This window comes from Mytilus californianus, unplaced genomic scaffold (assembly GCF_021869535.1).
Source record: "Mytilus californianus isolate M0D057914Y unplaced genomic scaffold, xbMytCali1.0.p SCAF_7, whole genome shotgun sequence".
Lineage (NCBI taxonomy): Eukaryota > Metazoa > Mollusca > Bivalvia > Mytilida > Mytilidae > Mytilus > Mytilus californianus.
The window spans coordinates 23,401,026-23,421,296 of NW_026262723.1; the positions used below are offsets into that span (position 1 = coordinate 23,401,026).

The 20,271-nt window shown below is 30.5% G+C and overlaps 1 protein-coding gene across 2 annotated transcripts in view; it reads left to right on the top strand.

Annotated features, from left to right (window-relative positions):
• Nucleotides 1-215: 215 nt before the first annotated feature.
• The window catches only part of LOC127708090 (uncharacterized), a 35,826-nt gene continuing 15,770 nt past the window's right edge, over nt 216-20,271 (top strand). Inside the window, exons 1-2 of one of the 2 annotated variants that reach the window (XM_052212914.1) lie at nt 216-394; nt 4,072-4,156. In XM_052212914.1, the coding sequence (XP_052068874.1) occupies nt 4,115-4,156 (42 nt within the window). In that variant the 5' untranslated portion in view covers nt 216-394; nt 4,072-4,114. Of the gene's footprint in view, nt 395-4,071; nt 4,157-15,021; nt 15,181-20,271 lie in introns of those variants that run through there. The other variant, XM_052212915.1, reaches the window with a different exon arrangement.

Here is a 20,271-nt window from a genome sequence, read left to right on the forward strand (position 1 = left end):
CTTTTATGGCGGCAGTCAAGAGACTCCCTGATGTACATCCCGTGCAGAAGGTGATTAGACGCTTCACTGTCGTTGCTGACAACAGTTTTCTGTTTATATCTGTTGTCAATAGGATGACATTGCAAAATGTGAAACTGAAATTTTATTGACTTTTTTTTCAACTGATAATTAACGCAGCCATACCTGCAAAATAGTGTCGCTGGTTCAATAAATCATTGAAGCGTTCAGTTTTACAAGTTGGATGTCTTCATCAATATTGAGGTACGATTATCGCCAAACATCTTTACCTACCTGGAAATATACTAATTGATTTTTACAGAATCTGTGTTTACTTTCCAATGTAGACGTATTGGTACATTTGAGATTGTTGAATTATGGATAAGATGCTTTCTTTGTAAGTAAATCATTTACATATATGTAATAACATTCTATCCTCCCGGGTAGATTGAACAAGAACACCGACATATTTGATATCATTCTGTCCTCCCGGGTGGATTGATCAAGTACACTGACACATTTGATTGCAACTATGAATAAGGAAAATGATTCATCCTCTGTCATCGTAAGTTTGAAGTACTAGATTTTAAATTATGATTTTTTTTTTCAAAATGTTATGAAATATGATTCATTTCACAAGTTGTTATTTAGAATTTCCTCGTGGATTTAAAAAAGTTAAAAAAAAAAACTTCAGATTATAATTTATTATTTTTTTTTTCAAAATGTTATGAAATATGGTTCATTTCACACAAGTTGTGGTTTAAAATTTCCTCATGGATTTGACTGGTTTAACTGCTATCAGTATATTAAATAATAAGGAAGTAAGTTTAAAAAAAAAGACACTTTGTTAAAATTTGTTTGAAAAATTATATTTGATAATAAAGTTCATTTAAAAAATGCATTTTGGGAATTTATTTCTTTGATTAGACTGACGTGAAAATGTATCATTTATGATGCAGCAATACAAAGTGACTCATTTAAATGGTTTTACGATATCTTTGAAAATCTATTGATACATCAAACTGTAATGCAAACATTTTAAAAACTTTAAAAGGTTCATATTCCATTCGATGCAAACAATACCGCTATAAATTGCGTAAGGATATTTTTATGATATAATTAAGTTCGTAAATAAATCGTTAACTTTTTGTGCTATTTCAAGTGATTTTTTGTCTTTTTTCCTTTAGTTGATCGTTTTTCAATAATATGCTTACGTCATGGGACATGAAGCTAATAATATAAAATGTCAAGTGTTTAACAGATCAATTGTTTCTTGCATGTGTTTGCTGCAAACGTTTACTTTCTGAACACGTTGTTTTCAAACTTTGAAAGTCGACAAAATGGTACTTGGAAACATGAAAGTAAACAAAGAACTGAAATTTTTAAATATTGTCAAGGCGACTGTGTTACAAGGAGAATAAAATTGTCGTCACTTTCCAGCACAAAAACTTAAAAGACCTAATGATATGTGTTAGTTAATCACGTTTCCATTTTGCCTATATAGGAAATTCATTAATAATTTTACCAACAATCTCTAAATTTCTCCATATTTTGTGGGAAAAACATATCGTACATCCATTTCTGACAAAATATTTTCGATTTTATTTTTATTTTTTTTTTACATTTTTCATGAAGTTTTAGATCCACTTCTTCCTATAAATTATATACAAAATCAGCATTCATCCTTTTTCCAAAAAAGAAGCAAAGTCTTCGAAACACAGGGGCGTTTCTTAATGTCAGCCATACTTTTGATGTGGTCTACACATTCAGTATTAAATAACACTTTTAGTGATTCGATTTTTTTCAATCTTTAAAAAAACATGTTTACTAAAACAAAGAGAATGTGATAAAAGTCAGCAAAATGACTTTTTTATTTAACCGATCCATATAAAGTTATACATTTATTATAATGTCTTGCAGTCCAAAATCTTAAACAATGACCAGTTCTGGTCCGTTTTTTTTTTAAATGTGAAGGTTGAACCATACTAACCATCCAAGATGGTTTCCATCGTGAAGATAAATATGGATTACTTGAAAAGTCTTAGTAAATAATTTATGACATCAAGTTGTTTCAGATTCCACACGGATTGTGTTTTACAATAACTGTGTGCTGTCATTTGATGGTTAATTAACGCCCAATGTCAAACATTACAAGGTGAGAATAAGTCAACTACAAACAAACTGTAAGGAAAGAAGAAAAGACTTTGGATGAATAACTCTCAGACAAACAGGAACATATTACAAGTACTTTATTGATTCAGGGGTGACTTAGAGGGAAGAGGGAAAGTAATGATTATTTGGGCATATTCATATCCTAAATATTGATGATTTTAAAATTTAACATTTTTAATCACTGATTTCCTTAATTCCATCGACAAATATTTCTAATATATTTATGACATAATATATTGAATGTCTAAAAAACATTCGGATTGAGAGATGGTACGGTCTACGTATTAATACATGTGATTGCCCAAAATCTGGAGATTCCCTTTCGATGTCTGTTAAAAGATCGTTTTACATTCAGGGAAAGTGGTCATCTCCAAACACAACCCACTATGACGCGTTCAAGTTTTAGGTATTGACTATATCTCAGACATCACGACATGAGCATCAATTGGACATGATCTGGGTATAACCTGTGCACATTTTATGTTTGAACGCATTGAAAGTATCGAAAGCAAGAGAACTTCATTTAAAATTTTGTATGACAATAGAATGTAAGCAGTTTTACACCCTTGTCCTTTGATCTAGGTGGGGGGGGGGGGGGGGGTGGTTGTTGTCTAATTCTAATCATACTACTGGGACTTTTTTTATTTTGATACTAATCAAACAAAGAGTAAATTTAAAGTTCAAAATCTAATATCTTTTAAATAAGTTTCGATTACTCTCTTTACAAATTCTGTTTCACGATTTTGAATTTCAATTTAAATATTTATTTTCATTCAAAGTAAACTAATGTATGTTACAGCTGATTTTTATATATATTTTATGACACACTGTAAGTAAATCCAATTAAAGGTCAAGTAAATATACCAAGAGTCCTCGGTTCTAACAATGACATAGCATTCAATTGTACTATATATCGCTGGTTGTTATGAATTATGTATAGTAAGCTTATTTAATTAACTAGAATTAGTGTTGACAGGTTTAAAGTATTTTTTATTTTCTGATAGATAATGAACATTCAGATTATAATTTTGTATTTTAAAAACCCAACAGTTCAAAATATTTATAGACACTCGTGTAAGTGAAAAATCTTTTTCTTGGTCAACTACTTGAAAATGGATTGGTTCAAATAAAAATCTCATCATATAAAGATGTTTAACATTCGAATGATTTACTGTATAAGGGTGAGCACTTCTGTTTGAATAGGATGTTTACATTTTACGTCAACAGATTTTCAATTTCCTTCTTTGCGGTTTAATCTGTAGTAATTAATTTATATGATGTATAAAGTATAAAATCATAAATATACTATATAAATGGTTCTTCGAAAAAACAAAATGCAAACGATGAAATACCAGTGTCAAATGTCAATTCCTGTGCGCTGAAAGCATCATTTTACTTACAGGAAAGACGATGCTGGGCATTACAAGTTAATGTGACATGTAAATAAAAGTGCTCCGTGTTTACCGTTGTGATTGAAAATAGGTGGTGGTCAATTATTACGTAGAGAAAAAACTACATCCGTATAAGTACAAATAAACCGACCTAATCAATTATTTTAACAGTTGTTTAAATGAAGTAATCGATGGACATTTACACGTTGGGCTAAGGAAAAAATCAATTCATATTTCATTGGAGATTAAATACAAAAGAAAAATAATAACTGTTCAGGTGTGTCTAAGTTCAAAAATATGACATCAGATTAATGGTGCTGGCAATTAAAGAAAAATCTACAGGTGAATGTGGTTAATTACCATTACTGTGGCCTTGAATTCTAAGTATTCAATCAACCGTTCTTGTGATTTTAATATAGACCCTTATACTTATCTTTTTTAAGAAACAAACGTGACGGTACATGTAGGTCTTGGTCCAATACACTTAAATATATCCAATATTTGCTTTCAGAAAAGTAAGCCATTCGTTTGAAGTTTTTCAATGATCGGTGGATATGGCTAGTTTTCGGACTACTGGTAAAAAAATTAAAATGGCGGTGAGTAGTTAGTTATATCTGATTATATATTGATAATTGTGTTTCATTTAATCTTCCTATAAACAAAGGATTTATTTATGTTTATATTTATAAGTCTTGTGTTATATATATCATATTTTGATTCAGTTTCACGTAGCTCCATTCAATTTCAACATATTTTTTTATTTCCTTGTATTTTTTTTTTCTGATGGTCACCTTAACTTTGGTATTCGCAAAACTTAGCGTAAAATATAACTCAACATTTTCAGATGTCCAACGAACTTTGTACTGGTTTAGTTTTTAGTTATAATACGTCAGTAGAGTAACTACCTGAATAAGAAAACATTAAATCATCTTATTAAAAGACCTGAACTATGGGGGAGGGGGAAGTAATTCCAATTTTGTTTACCTTTATCTGATATATCTAACCTATTGGTAGAATAGGATGTAGATTTAAACATATTAAGGATATAGTTTTAATTAATGTTCATCTTTTCAAAATCGACAATAATGATTTGATTCCTTTTTACTGACAACTAATGATATGTTTGCAAGTTAGGTTACAAATATTAATTTGATACAGAGTTGAAACATCCATATATTCCTCCGAAGTCAAGATTAATATAGGTTCCATTATAGTTGATGACTCTTGTCATGCTGCGAGCAGACGTCAAACGTCAAATGTCTGCTGCAAATATTAATTCAGTTTGAAAAAAACTTTGCAATATATTCTTTCATATGAATATCTGTCTATGATATGCTTGTATCGTAGTTTGGTATCGTCTGCTTTAATTGTGTTTAGTAAAGGGTTTTTGATATTGCATACATTTCTGTTGAAAAATCTTGAGTTTCAGTTTGGCGATTTTTTTTTCTAGTCTTCCATTGAACTGCTTGCTCGATATATGTAATTAAAAAAAACTATTAAACATATTGTTAAAGAAAAATATGATAAAATAACTCTTGAAAGATAATAGTTCAAAACTTTACCTTTATAGTAAACTTGAAAATGAAATTAAACTGGAAGACTACTTGCATAATCTAACAAAAATTAATAGTCGTCAACTTTTAACCAAAATTCCGTATAAGTGACCATATCTTGGAAATTGAAATAGGTCGATATAAGAAAATTCCAACAGGACATAGAGTGTGTAAAGTTTGCAAAATTTTAGATGATGAGGAACACTTTTTTCTTCATTGCCAGATCAGCAGTAGTACTAAAAATTCCCTTATAAATGCAATTAAAACCCATTATCCTAATTTTAATAAGCTTGACTCAAACTGTAAACTTAAAACTATTTTTGATCCCAATAAAGATATTTTGTCTAGAGTTTTGGGCTATATAAACAATCCATGGAGTTGCGAAAATAAGGTCCACATTGGTCAATTATCTATATACTTATATATATATATATATATATATATATATATATATATATATATATATATTATTAATATTAACTTGACTTGTTTAGAACTTTTTTAATGTATTGTATGTTTCTTGTGTACATGTCTGTTATGTTTGCATTTTAACCCGTCAGTGTTTTACTTTTTGCAATAAAGTTGTCCTATGTAGCAAAATGTACACGAGGGTCTGGGTGCGGGGTCCTTCATTTATTTATTCTTTATTGTTTAAGACCATTGTTCATTTTTCTTTATTCGTTTTGTTCATTATTCTCTATTCTTTATATTTAAACACCCCGTTATTCTCTTTTTTTAGCCTATTGTTCTCTATTCTTTATATTTTTTGCCCTTTATTCTGCACTTTTTGCCCATTATTCTCTATTCTGTAAAGCCTACCAGACCTATATGAATTATATTCTTATTCCCTCTTACATTAAATCATTTGTTTTGGTCCTCAAATAGATAAAAGGTCAGTCTCTTTGGTATCTCCTTATCGAAATTTTTGAAGCAAAATATCCTGTTAAAGTGAAGTACTTGCTTAAATATTTAGATATAAGCAATGCCTTTACTCAACAAGAAATTTGCTACAAACTTATCTAAAATTTTGGTGTGATTCATAAGTTGCTCATAATGTCATTAGACACTAGCTGTATTGAAAGACATTTGTTTTCTCTTAATTATGCCAATTATGGCATATTGATAACGTCACTCTGACATCACCAGACACTGACAAAACTTAACTAGACATTTTATATTACAGTCAAAGAACAATTAAAAGGTATCCACTTCTTTTGAAAGTTTTTTTTTTAAATTTATTTTAGGTACCCCAAAAAGATTTTACATGTACCGAAGTGAAATGTTCCTGATTTTGTTCACAAATTTGTAACATTAAAATAAGCAAATCTTAAAATTGAAATCAGATAAATGAGAATTTTAAAGAAAAATGATCTTGGTGGCACTGAAAGTCACATAAAAGAAATGGAATTGTATGAAGACGTTATTTGGGACAACGTTATATTAGGTAAAACCGACGACCTATTTCGTAATATAATTAAGTATATTTCTATTGAAATGTGGGAGTTTTTTCATTATATATTATAACTGGACCGCGGTTAGTAATCAATACTTTTAAATGATTTAAAGACCAGATAATCGAAAAAAATAGTTCAATTTTAAAATGACATAGAATTCACTTTCTTTACAATTAACTATCGTGTATTATTTAAGTGTTTTAATTTAGACATATTTGAGATCTTATATTATATATGACTATCGGGTGAGTGCAAGGTCAAACCAAACAATTTTTCGTGGATTCCGATCTAAAAAAATCAGCGATTCTTGCAAAAGTTATTATAAACGAAATAAAAATTAACAAAGATACCATTACCACCACCACCGCTATCATCAACAACAACAACACATTTACATTTATTCTGAAATTAAGATGGACCTGGACAAAGGGCGAATAATTATGACTGCCATTGGAAAACAGGGATGTTTCAACAAGCGTAGTTGAAATTTTGTTTTGCTCCAGGTTAATTAGTGACCCCTCGAATAGTTTATGCTTTGGGACAAAGTTCAAAAAGCGTTACATCCCAAAATCAAATCATACGTGACAGCGTATCTATACATCCAGCCGAGTAAAAGAAAATGCGGTCTTATAGCAATGTGTTATTGCCCGAAGAGCTATGTCCAGTGATTGGCAATTTGTACATTTTCTCTTTGATTCTCCTGACGAATATTTGGTTAGATCGCGGACAGTACGTAAAAGTCAAAAAAAATTTAGGCAATGACGTCACGTTACGATGCAGCAATGTGATGCTTTTCATGTCAATCCGCATCAATTGATCAATGAAATTCACATCGTCATTAATACAATCAAACAACTATCGCACTGTTTTTGTACACGTAAAAAGAGTCATTATCATTTTTAATATGTATATGTAATGTCATATTCCTTCCCAAGAAACATGTTGTTTAGACAAATTACCGATACAAAGGATAATGTCATTTCTATGTTTTAATACTGATTACGTCAACTCGAATACATCATCTCATCTTGGCAGACTCGCTTGATATCCTTGCTCATAGTATAAAAAAACAAGTTTGCCTTTATTTAGTATAAAGTCATATTCCGGTACCCTTCGGTAAAATTGGAAATGATATGACCTGTCTAGTTTTGATAAGTCTCAAGGGGGAGGGTTTGCACCTTCAGACATGTTTAAACCCGCCATATTTTGTATTTGCCTATCACAAGTCAGGAGCCTGTAATTCAGTATATGTCGTTTGTTGCTGTATATCATATTTTTTTCGTTCATTGATTTGTACATAAATCAGGCCGTTAGTTTTCGCGTTTGAATTGTTTCACATTTGACATTTCGGGGCCTTTTATAGCTGACTATGCGGTATGGGTTTTTCTCATTGTGTTGAAGCCCGTACGGTGACCTATTGTTGTTAACTTCTATGTCATTTGGTCTCTGGTTGAGAGTTGTCTCATTGGCAATCATACCACATCTTTTGTCTCTGGTGGAGATTTGTCTCATTGGCAATCATACCACATCTTCTGTCTCCGGTGGAGAGTTGTCTCATTGGCAATAATACCACATCTAATTTTTTTATATCAGCCTATCTGACTATGGGTCTGTTTTCTTAGTATTCAAGGGTTTGTTATGTACAAATGTAAATACTGTATTTACCTCGGTTAATGAACTTGTCAAGTTTAAGCTATCTATTATTTAAGTGTTACTTATACTATTAAATAAGAATTAGTACAAAAAGCCTTCTTTAGATATTATTAAGTTTCCATTACAGTTATGTAGTTATTTGACTTGTTAAAGTCTAATACCAAAAATGCATGTGTCGAAGTATTTAAAAAGACTGCTTGTGGGACACAATTTATAAAAGTAAATTTAACCTGCATACACAAGTCTTAAATGAGAAAATATTTGTACAGATTTCTAATAAGTTAACTCTTGTTATAGTAGAGTATATCGAACTCGGTTTTTGTAAATCACATTAACATAAGTATAAGTAAGTATTTTAATTAAAGCCCAAAGTAGACGACCTTCGATTACAATCCAGTACAACATGACCAAATAACACAATGATATGCAAAATATTTGTATAATTGCTCAGAATACAATTTTTAAATGAATTCTGAACCCAATGGCAAAATTTGTCCTTCTACCCGATTTAGTATGCAAGTTTGTGCTTGACAAGAAGCCAGTAGTAATGCCTTAAAATAGAATTCGTCATTGTCCAGGATAGATGTGGTAATTTTTAAAAGACGTTCCCAATAATTGCAATCATATAATACCAGTGTATAATACGTTACATTATTTAACCTGACTACCCACTCAAGGGAAAATCCAGTATCAAACATTTAAATGTATATAAACATTAACAAGCAATTAAATAAACTTTTTATCTGTTTTGGAAACATCAATATAAATAAAATGTTTGATTTGATTATTAATATTTATGAAAAGAGAAAATAAAAAATCGATAACCAATCAAAAGCAAGCGTTTGAGATTGTGGTAGCACTTCTAAAAAAGGTAACAAAAACGTAGGGAAGGTTGTGCAAGAAGTTTCTATAAATAAAGAAAACGGATGTAGTTTTAATACAATATATTGACTTCTTTGCACTCCAAATTTTACAATTCGGGCGTTGCAGAAATTAATTGATTGCGAGTAATTTAATTGATCTTACACCAGATGGATATAAAAGCATTGTTCGAATATTGTGTATGACGTCGTCAAGGTAGCTGGGGTGTCTAAATGTTCGACGATAGATTTTTCTTAAATTTCTGTAAAAGACTTCTGGGTCAAAGTTCTTTCAAATTATAATATAAAAACTGGGGGTCACGGACCTTGTTTTTTTTCCGTTAAAATACATTGAAATTAATGAAATGGGGGTTATTTTATATTGGTTACATAGGGGAAACTCCTCAATGAGGAGGAAACATTAAACGGTAGAACTGGCTAAAATTCAATGAGAGAATTGCTTTTCTTTACTAATTTTGAAATATCAAATAAAAATAGGGGGTCACGGACCTTATTTTCTTGAAAATTAAAATAAAAATACAAAGTGTCCTATCAAATTCAGTATAATTATCTACCCTTGATGTTAACAAGATTTTTTCTGAAATTTTTAATACACTTTACAGCACTTAATTTTTTTTCTAAAGAAGATCGCTTTGCGGAGCTACAGTTATGTTACATACCCTGCGCTTTTTAATAAAATGATATTTCATGACGTTTTGCACTTACCATATATTAGTACAAATAAATAAGAAGATGTGGTATGAGTGCCAATGAGCGAATGAGACAACTCTCCATCCAAGTCACAATGTATAAAAGTTAACATTTATAGATCAAAGTACGGCCTTCAACACGGAGCCTTGGCTCACACCGAACAGCAAGCCATAAAGGGCCAAAATGACTAGTGTAAAACAATTCAAACAGGAAAACCAACGGTATATATAATCTATATAAAAAACGAGAAACGAGAAGATACGACTTATTTAGATAAAGTATATTTATATGCAAATCACAAAGCATGCTTACATGCATGGACGCCAACATTAGATATTTTAATAACGATCTGAAATTTTACTGTTTACCAAATCGAGAACAACCACTTTTTATGGTATTCACTTTATAAAAAAAAAAACATCCAATGAAAATGACAGTCTTATTCAAATATTTGAAATATATTGGTAATCAAACATTTAGTAGAACTCTCAAGATTTAATATAATCTTGTTGATCAATTTATCGATATGTTTATTACATAAAACTATTAGAGGATTCATTTATGTACTGGGAAGTTAGGACTTAAAAAAGTTGTACTTTTGTTACTTCTGAAGTAGGACTTAGGTATAGGTGTTGGATGATAATGCATCTGTCATGTTTTCAGAGAAGTCAAAATTATTATGTAGTAGTGTGCATAGATACAAAATAAACGCTACTGATTAGACATACACATATTGTGCTTTCTTTTTTCTTTTAATTATGAAGCAGGATCTAGTTATAGGTGGCATGCATGTTGGATAAAAAAAAACATATGACATATTTTTCCTGCAGTGATGGTAAAATTTATTTGGCCATTTCTCGATCACCCTCTGTTTAAATAAATTTTGGATTATGCCTTAACTTGTAATTGTCATTTTGAAAATGCAATGATTTATTGTATAACAAAAAAGCAAGAGACCTATCCTAAAGGAGTCAAAATTTTATGCCAGGTCTTCCATTTGAGTTTTTATGATATGCGAACGATTTATGGTTTTCAACAGAATTTTGTTGCAATTTAGAAAAATAAATATTAAGAGTTTTATTGTATGGAAAGTGTCAGACATCATTCACGTCTTTAAAATTCACAGTGTCAGAATGTCCTTCCGTTTTCGTAATTCGTCTCATTTAGTTTCATCGTTAACAAACCTACACCAATGGCACTGATTTTTCAGACAATTTCTTACTGCTCATTTCAGAATTTAGTTGATTTTGAAATATAATTTTTCTTATTTTGGAAATAAGCAACACACTTTGGAATTAAGACAACTTTTCTATAGAATTGGGTAAAGGGAAAGCAAAAACGTTTTTTTTTCCTAATGTTTAATGTTTTCAATTTTCATGGGAAAATAATATAGGGCTTTGGTAATTCAATACTTAGTATAACAGTGTGTATGGTTTCCTCGGCTGATACCGTTAGCTGGTAGTTTATCTTTGATCAGTAGCAGTCGAAATGAAATTTACACGAAATGGTTGACTAATCAAGTTTTTAAGTACGGGAGTCCAACCATATACCTTGAAATCGGTGTCTTCTGCTTTAGACCCAGACTTTGCCAGTAAAATGAAAAACCTGTCGGCTGGGACTAACTGTATATTAGTTTCCTTGTAAAATAGAACATTTAAATTTCTACTAAGCGTGTCGGTCATACACAAAGCAAGGTATGTTCATATGACATCAATATGTAACCACCTTGGATATGCCTGTGATATTTGCTGCTGTAAGTTTAGCATGATTGATCAATCAATCAAAATTTCAAAAGGCGTGTCGGTCTTACACAAAGCAACGTATGTTCATATGACATCAATATGTAATAATCCTGGATATGCCTGTAATATTTGCTGCTGTAAGTTTAGCATGATTGATCAATCAATCAAAATATCAAGCTTTTCTTAACAAGAAGAATACAAATTGATAAAGAATCAGTAAAGCCTCCTTTATATTACTGTCAGATAGGTGGAAGAGTTTTTGAAAAATTCTTTCAAACTGGGTTAATTAAACACAATAAGTACGATTAAGCACACTAACGCGCAAGTCTTAATTAAGTTTGAATAATTGTTTAGTTTCTAGCTAAGTATGTGTTCTATCCAATTTCTAAAAATTGTAACATTAACTTTGTGTATTGACAGTACAATAATGAACTTATTCAGACGTACAAATTACTTTGGAATTCATTTGTTGTTTAAATACCATTACACAAGTGCGAAAGATCTAGCAGATAAAGTACCTTTGACAATACCGTCAAGGGTTATTTTTTTGTGCACAGATTACGACTTTAGCTGGTAGTTATAATCACCTTGTTGTTCTTTTAAATCTGGAGTAAGCCTTTCTGGTTCAAAATATAACATCATGTAAAAACTGAATCGTTTCCTTTTCAATGAACATTTCAGTTTTCAAATACAAATTTGCTAAATCAGATATTTTGGATTTTTAAAAAAAATTTTAATCTGGAGAAAGGATTTCTTTTTCAAAATTAAGCTGCACATGAACCGAAGAGAACTGTTGAGTGTTTGTATAAATTCTGTAACATTTCAAAAAAGCATGCGATGGTATTATATATTTTAACTGAAAATATTTTTAAGTATTAATCTTATAAGTGCTAAAATGGCATTCCTACATTCAAATGTTAATCTGCTTTGGGAATAAATATATAACATAAGCATTCAATTAGAAGAACATGGTTACAGAGGATTAGTTGTCAACTGCTACTACATTTTGAACTGACTGATTGTGCTAATACAATAATTCTGTCAGTCACCAAGTACTTATCAATTCTATTTATTTATTGAATTAAACAACATTTTTACTTGACATTGTGTCATCTTGTCTACTTGAATAAATTGCGTACGCCAGTATTAGCAACATTGATCTGCCACGATTTTAGAAGTAAATGAGCTTTCTCTCGATTACACGTATTACCTTTTTTTCTCGAAAAATAAGGAAGTACGTTGCTTATTCGAAAGTCTTTGTTCGGCATCAATGTTTTAAGCATTTATTAACCTCAGAGCGGGTGTATAATGTTTTACCTCTGTCTATATGTTCGTCCATCCGTCCCATGAAATATCCGTAGATTTATGTCTCATCAACTTCCTATTTACCGAGTACTTATATATTTTTATACTTAATGGTCATGTTTAAAATTTTCGTCGCATTTTTCTAAAATACAACACATGAGAGCTTCCTGGAATTTGGTATCTACATTCATGTGAGCATGCCATTTTGACATGCATTGCTCTTCGATTTACTGTTTACCGAATACTTATAGCGGGTTTTCATTAATGAGCAAGAGCTCAGTTCAACTTGTTATAAAAAACATGCGTTTATTTATACCCTAAAACCCGTTGTCTTTTTTGGCTTTCCAACACTTGATCGCGGGCGAACTAGATAACGGTTGTTCCATGCAAGTGTTGTGCGCATGGAAATCAAATTTGTTATTGCAAACTTTATGTAATTCTGTTTATTTTGTATCAAGGGTTATCTAGAACCAAAAAAAAAAGGGAATTTGTATGTGAAAGGTAATAGTCGACTTTTGGTTTCGGTTTTGAATGTTATTCTTTTCTACTGCCCGTTTGTTTTAGGATCTAGATTTTGCTCATGTCATGTGACCAATCTGATTAAGATACAATTGTACACGACGTTTGAACAGGAGACCAATGATTTAATGATATTATTTATGTGACCGTGATTATAATTTTGATATATATTTTTTTAATAATAACAAATGTATTGAAAAATATTCATTGGAAGATTTGGGATGTTTTCTTTGGATCTGTTTTGATTATACCGATTCCCATGGTTTTCCGGACTTAGGCAGTGTGCGTTACTGACGAGAGTTAATCCGACAAAAAAATTAGAACGCAACTAATTAAGTATGATTATCAGTTACTTTCATTCAATATCAATCATACAAAAAAAGTATTTGTATCTTCAACAAACATGTAATAAAAATCAGTGTTCCATGAATGTTTATATCAATAAGTTGTTGCTAGCGATATAAACATCATTTATATTCAAAATGTTCAGACATTTTTAATATAGTATTAAAATAAGTACCGCGGATTTGATTCAACTCTTTTTTTTTTATCAAAAGCAATAAGAAAGTACTAGATTCGTTCGTTTTTTTTCAATAGATAATTATGATCTTTAAACAAAAAAATCTTTTAATAAACTGGCGGAGTTAAATTCATTTGGTATGTAAGAACTTGAGGTTCCCATAGTTACTTTTTTCCTCTTGATCAGTAGAAAATTGATTGGTTGATAATTAGTGTTCAATGCCACTTTGTGTACACTAAGCTATAGCATGGCGACCAGTTTTTAATTGGTGGAGGAAGCCGACGAGAGCAGTCCCCGACTTTCGACAGGAAACTCAAAATCTTAGTCAATTAAGGTCAAAGTTCAACGCACCTTGCCACGAGCAGGATTGAACATCACAAAGACAGTGTTGATAGGCAAGTGATCACTACTTATACCACTCAGTTACCCAAGTGATCACTACTTATACCACTCAGTTACCGAGACCCTGGTCAGTAGAAGAATAAAACTTGTGTGAAAAATACATGTATTAAAGAAAGACACATACAAAGCAATTAGAAGTTGCCAATAATCATACAAAAGTTCTTCAAAGAATAATCACAATTACAAACTCATTTGTTGATAATGATTATGCTCTAATATCTGTAACTGCACCAATATAGGACCTAGTGATTTGTCTATTCGACATTTCAATGTGCAAAAATTATAAAATCAAAGAAAAGAAAATGAGATCACAATTACGTTAAGTTACTAACAAATGAATCTACGATAATCTTCCAAAAATTATATGTTAAGATTTAGCAAACTTGTCAGTTAGCTTTTAGCTTAAGGGGAAACATTTTAGTTGTCAGTCAGATTTATGCGACGAGATAAAAAGCTTAAGTCAATGGTGTGTACATGTTAAATGTCTTATGATCCACAAAGAACTTTTTCCTGGTAAAGAAATAGAGACATGCAGTTTTTCGTTTAAAGATGATACAGTATTTTTTACATATCGCCATAGACACCTGCTGCATTTGCATAATATTTATTCACAAGTATTTAGTTTTTTATTTTTTAAATCTGCTGATCTATGCATGGGTACGCATCACCAAATAACCACAAAGGTCCGACTTGGTCTTTTTAGTTAAATTTAAACTGAATGTAGATAGTTTTAAATAAATTTCATAACATATAAGTATAACGGACTTTACACAATACAGGTTTAGGATTTTCCAAAATAATAATCTTTTATCTGTTTGTATAATTATGACAAGGTTGGTCAGAAACGGATTATCAATTATACATTTTATTCAGAGCATTATTTTATTATAAACATTTTCAGGTAAGTTTAGAATAAAGTCAAAACAGCTCTATGCATAAAAACATCCATATTTTGTTTGAACTTTTATCAGTCGGTGATATAAAGTTCTCATGTGTAATCAGGATCACCCGGTATGAAAATATAACTTGCTATTTATGGTAGCCTTTTTTAACTGGAACAAAACTGCGATAAATACAATGATTTATATCCCAATGTACACGATTAAGCAATTGACGAATGATTTTCTCTTTTGGCTTTAAGTCCAGTGGTAGGTATTACACTATTTTTGGGACGAGAAATCGGGAAAAGATGATGTGATTAATATAAGCTCTGGAAGTGTCGATCGATCGATCGCGAGAGAGAGAGAGAGAGAGTTTATTTTGCAAATCAATTCATCCTGATATCAATGAATGCTATTGTAAAATCGTATATGCAATCATATGGTAGCCAAATGTTTATTTTCCAGCTATCCTTGTTGAAAGAATGCACAACTGTCTGAAAAATAATAAAGTCTACAAATTTTATAACATTTAATACATGACAGGCAGGTTCTAAAATCTTGTTCTCTCCAAGAATTCAGTGATGTGAAATCAATTAATTAATTTCACTATATTAGTAATCTGTTGTATATATAAGGTAACTAAGTAATATATATGTTGTGTACAAATTGTAATGTTGTGCAAATTAGAATTCGCACATAATTTGTGTACAAGTTTATCAGTGTTTTATGAACCACTTAACACAAATGGATGATTCAAGCACGCAGTCTTTTGTTTCGCATATTTCTGTCATATTTCCATGACTACATTATATAGTCTAATACTGAGCATTGATACAAAAAACATTATAAAAACACAAAAAGACTTTTTATGGATATGATTTAGGTATAAGGAGAAAGATAAAAATAGAATTTAAACCATTTCCAGTTTTGGAACAAGGAGAATAGCACTAAATGTTAGGTTGAAGTACATAAATTTGAATTTAAGACATTAAGCTGATAAAGTTTAGAAGATAAACTTGTATCACCTGGTGCAAAAAGGTATGTGTCAAAAAACTTATAACTTGAAAAAAAAACCTGTTCATATTATAATTTGTACAAACTTGCATCTTGTACACAACATATATACTCCATTTAATAGTTTGGAATAATTCAATTGATTTTATTATTTTTTTATGAATGAATGAATGAATGAATGAATGAATGAATGAATGAATGAATGAATGAATGAATGAATCTTTGCAAAAACATTGGTTATTAAAAGTAAAATAAGGTTTAAAAGTTTACTCGCCGATAACCCTATATTTTTTATTTGTTACTTCCAAGAAGTCATGTGTTACGAACATTCTTCATTGATCTGATTTAGAATAGGGCTTGTAATCAAACATTACGAAAAATTTACTTTTATATAAAACTAGATAATATAGTACAGACGTCTAATTGAAAAAATGTCTCTCTCTCTCTATCCTTTTAAAGTTGCCAACTCAGATCGACAAACTCATTGAAAAAGTCTATGTATCGTCTGCATAATTCCGTTAGCCTTTGTTTCTTTGTAAACCCAAAAGCTTTGTCACGATTTAAGTTTCCGTCCTGTTGATATGTTCTTTGACATGCAACAGACGGCAATCATTGCATTGTTTTTATGCGCCTCAATGGAGATATAAGATATATGTCAAATATTGTTCTGAATGACTTATGGTAACAATAAAAATTGTCTACATGCAGAAATACCTATACTTTGATCATCGTTTAAGGTCAATGTCATTTAAACAATGAGTCTCAAGCTCAAAGTATGACGTAATGGATTTGTTTTAAAAAGGATAACTTTAATTCACAAACAAATCACTTCAATCGGCATGTATATCTAATATTCAAATAAAACTACATCCTAGTTAACCGGAATTCCATAGTTCTAATCGATTCAGTTTTCTCAAACAATCGTAGTTTTATTTTGCAGACGATTAGTGGATATTCGTGTAAATAAAAGGCTTAGCACACCCCAATTATGTCGCTATCCCCTTATTTATAGTAACGCTGTGCAAGCATGGGTTCGTCTGTCTGTATACTGTATGCGATCTGACAAATTTAACACCTCCTCTGGTTTTGGTATGATTAAAAAAAAACATATTTATAATGATAATGCACTAAATGATAGTTCGTGAAAGCAATTCTATACAGATGTCATGCTAGGGATGTTCTTTGTCCATGTGGCTCTAACACAGAAAATTGTGAAAGATACTGCAATCGTTTCTTGAAAAATGACTTTTAATCAGTTTGGAACACAATATACATTGATATAGTTGTAGTTTGGAACACAATATACATTGATATAGTTGTAGTTTGGAACACAATATACATTGATATAGTTGTAGTTTGGAACACAATATACATTGATATAGTTGTAGTTTGGAACACAATATACATTGATATAGTTGTAGTTTGGAACACAATATACATTGATATATATATTTGTAGTTTGGAAAACAATATACATAAAATAAAATCTATATATTTATCTATATATTAAAGTATACAACTTAAATTAATCGACTATCTATATATATAATAAAACGTGTTACTACAGCTCACTCTCGTACAATAAAATGTTTTACAATTTTAAATTTAGTTCCAAAAAATATAAACACCGACCCAACTGACAATTAAAACCCAACCCATAGTGTTCAGTGTCAATTATATTGTCTTACGGTGACCTGAGGAATGACGGTCCGACTGTCTGTGTGAATTTAGTGTAAAGGAAGATTTTAATCCATTAATTGCTTCAACTCAGATTAGAATGTCGTTTTCTGTTTGATTTATGCGTTTTCTCCTTTGGCAAAATCGCACTTTACAAAATATACTAGAATGTATGGAATGTATAATTATGGGATACAAGCTAAGGGAGACAATTCAAAGCAATTTTCGTGTTAAACAGTTGAATAATCCAGTCGAACTCTTGGTCGACTTGAATGATGGAGAAAGCATACAAGTTATCAACAACAATTTTCTAAGACTGTGTATAAAGAGAAATAACAATCGATGGGGAGCAAACATTAAATAAATATTTAAAAATTAAACAGCAAAAAAAAAAAGCCAAAACAAGAAAAAAATAAAGAAAAATGGTTCCAAGACAAATACGGTAAAACAAATATGCAATATGTATATATACGAAAATGTACTGAAATACATTTTGCTTCAAAAAGCTCGGAAGACGTTTTTTCCGTTTTGATAGTGTATGTGTTTAAATGTATCTTAAGTTTCGTGAGTAACTTAAATATATCATTACTTTTAAATAATGACCACATTAGAATAAGGGGAAGATAGAGGATTCTGAATAAATTCAATTCCGTTTTGAAATTGGAAATAATTATAATATACAAAGCTCCGTGAATAACTTATAAATATACAGTTTTACAATGATCACATAAAATAACACATTTCCAAAAGCGAAAAAGACATGTAAATAAATCATAAAAATCATGCCTTCTTAAATGACATTCAATTCATCTTAAAAAAATATATTCATTTGCATTTTAAGAGGAAATTATTTCTCATTGATAAAGAAACCGAAGTCAATACCATGTCTCGCTACGCATGGCAAAAAGACCATTCTTTTTCGTCTCTCACTTTGACTTCTTAACAAAAAGTATACAATTTAAATCGACTACAAAATTGGACGACTTGCACATTTTTTAACTTAAAGTGAAAGACAACATTACAAATTGTAAGTTTCTTCACCATTTTTTCATGGAATAAGGAATGATAGGATTTTTTGTAAGTAATGACATTTTCTTCTTTTTACAACTTACGGTAAATAATAATCTTTCTATCGTATTTTTTCGACGTTTTATGTTCACTAACTACACAAATAAACAGACAATATGATGTATAAATACACGAGTACAAACACCGCTATAAATACACGAGTACAAACACCGCTATAAATACACGAGTACAAAGACCGCTTGTTAAATATAATTCTATTCATTTTTTTGGGGATAATTACCATTCCACGATTTGTATTTTAGTTATTTTGCATATTTTAGAAAATGTATATATAAGTTATTAAACTTTTGTTTCCAATGAACACACAATTAACCTTACTTACAAAATACAAAAATACCAAGATGGAGACAGGAAATGTAATTGATACATGCAGACCAGTTAATTCTGATAGTACAATAGAAATTGGCTCCAGTGACAATTCGGATAGAATAATAAAATATTAGCCCAGTGACAATTCTGATAGTATTTTAGAAATTGGCCCTAGTAACAATCAGGATGACACTGACGTTGAAACACCAATCATACGTGCCAGGAAGCGTGCGCTGACTGGCCGATAGATCCAAGCAGAATATCTAACCATGAAAACAAAACGAAAATTATCAGAACTTGGTGTGGGGGATTATGTCATTATACTAATTCCTCAGTATGATCGTGCCGCAACTGATCCTCGAAATATCCCAGTGTAATTATTGAATCCGGAGAATTTGGGTACCGCATTGGAACAGCTATAGGAATTTTAACAGGATATTTGTCGAGAAATCAAATTGAAGCTGTTTAAGGCACATCTTTATTCGCAGCAATAGTTCCTGAGCTTCAACTTTCGCTACGTGAAGCAGTTAAAAAGATTTTAAAAACTGGTGCTCAGGGGTTTCTTTCATGTAAATGCAAAGTAGGGTGCAGCACGTCTAAATGTAAATGTTAAAAAGAAAAAGATGTTATGCCATTCCCGCTGCCATAATTCACTCACATGCTCAAACAAATGATACAGAACTATTTGTGTATTTTGAAAATAAGGTTTAGTGTGTGGTCATTGAATAAAAATTATGTATGCGGAATCTACAGGTGTATCAATGCTTTTTTATAACAAAATCCATACTAAAAATTATTGTACAAGTTATAAGTCAATTTTTAGTCCAATTTTGTACAAATTGTAATTAATTTTGTACAAGCACTTTTTGTACAAATGACAATTTTTACAAAGTTAAAATACAAATTATATATAATTTGTACTTTTTTTTTGTACAAATTATAATTCGTACAAAATGATAACTTGAACACAACATATATAACTTGTATACAAATGTGACACTTTATAATAAAGTAAATTATAT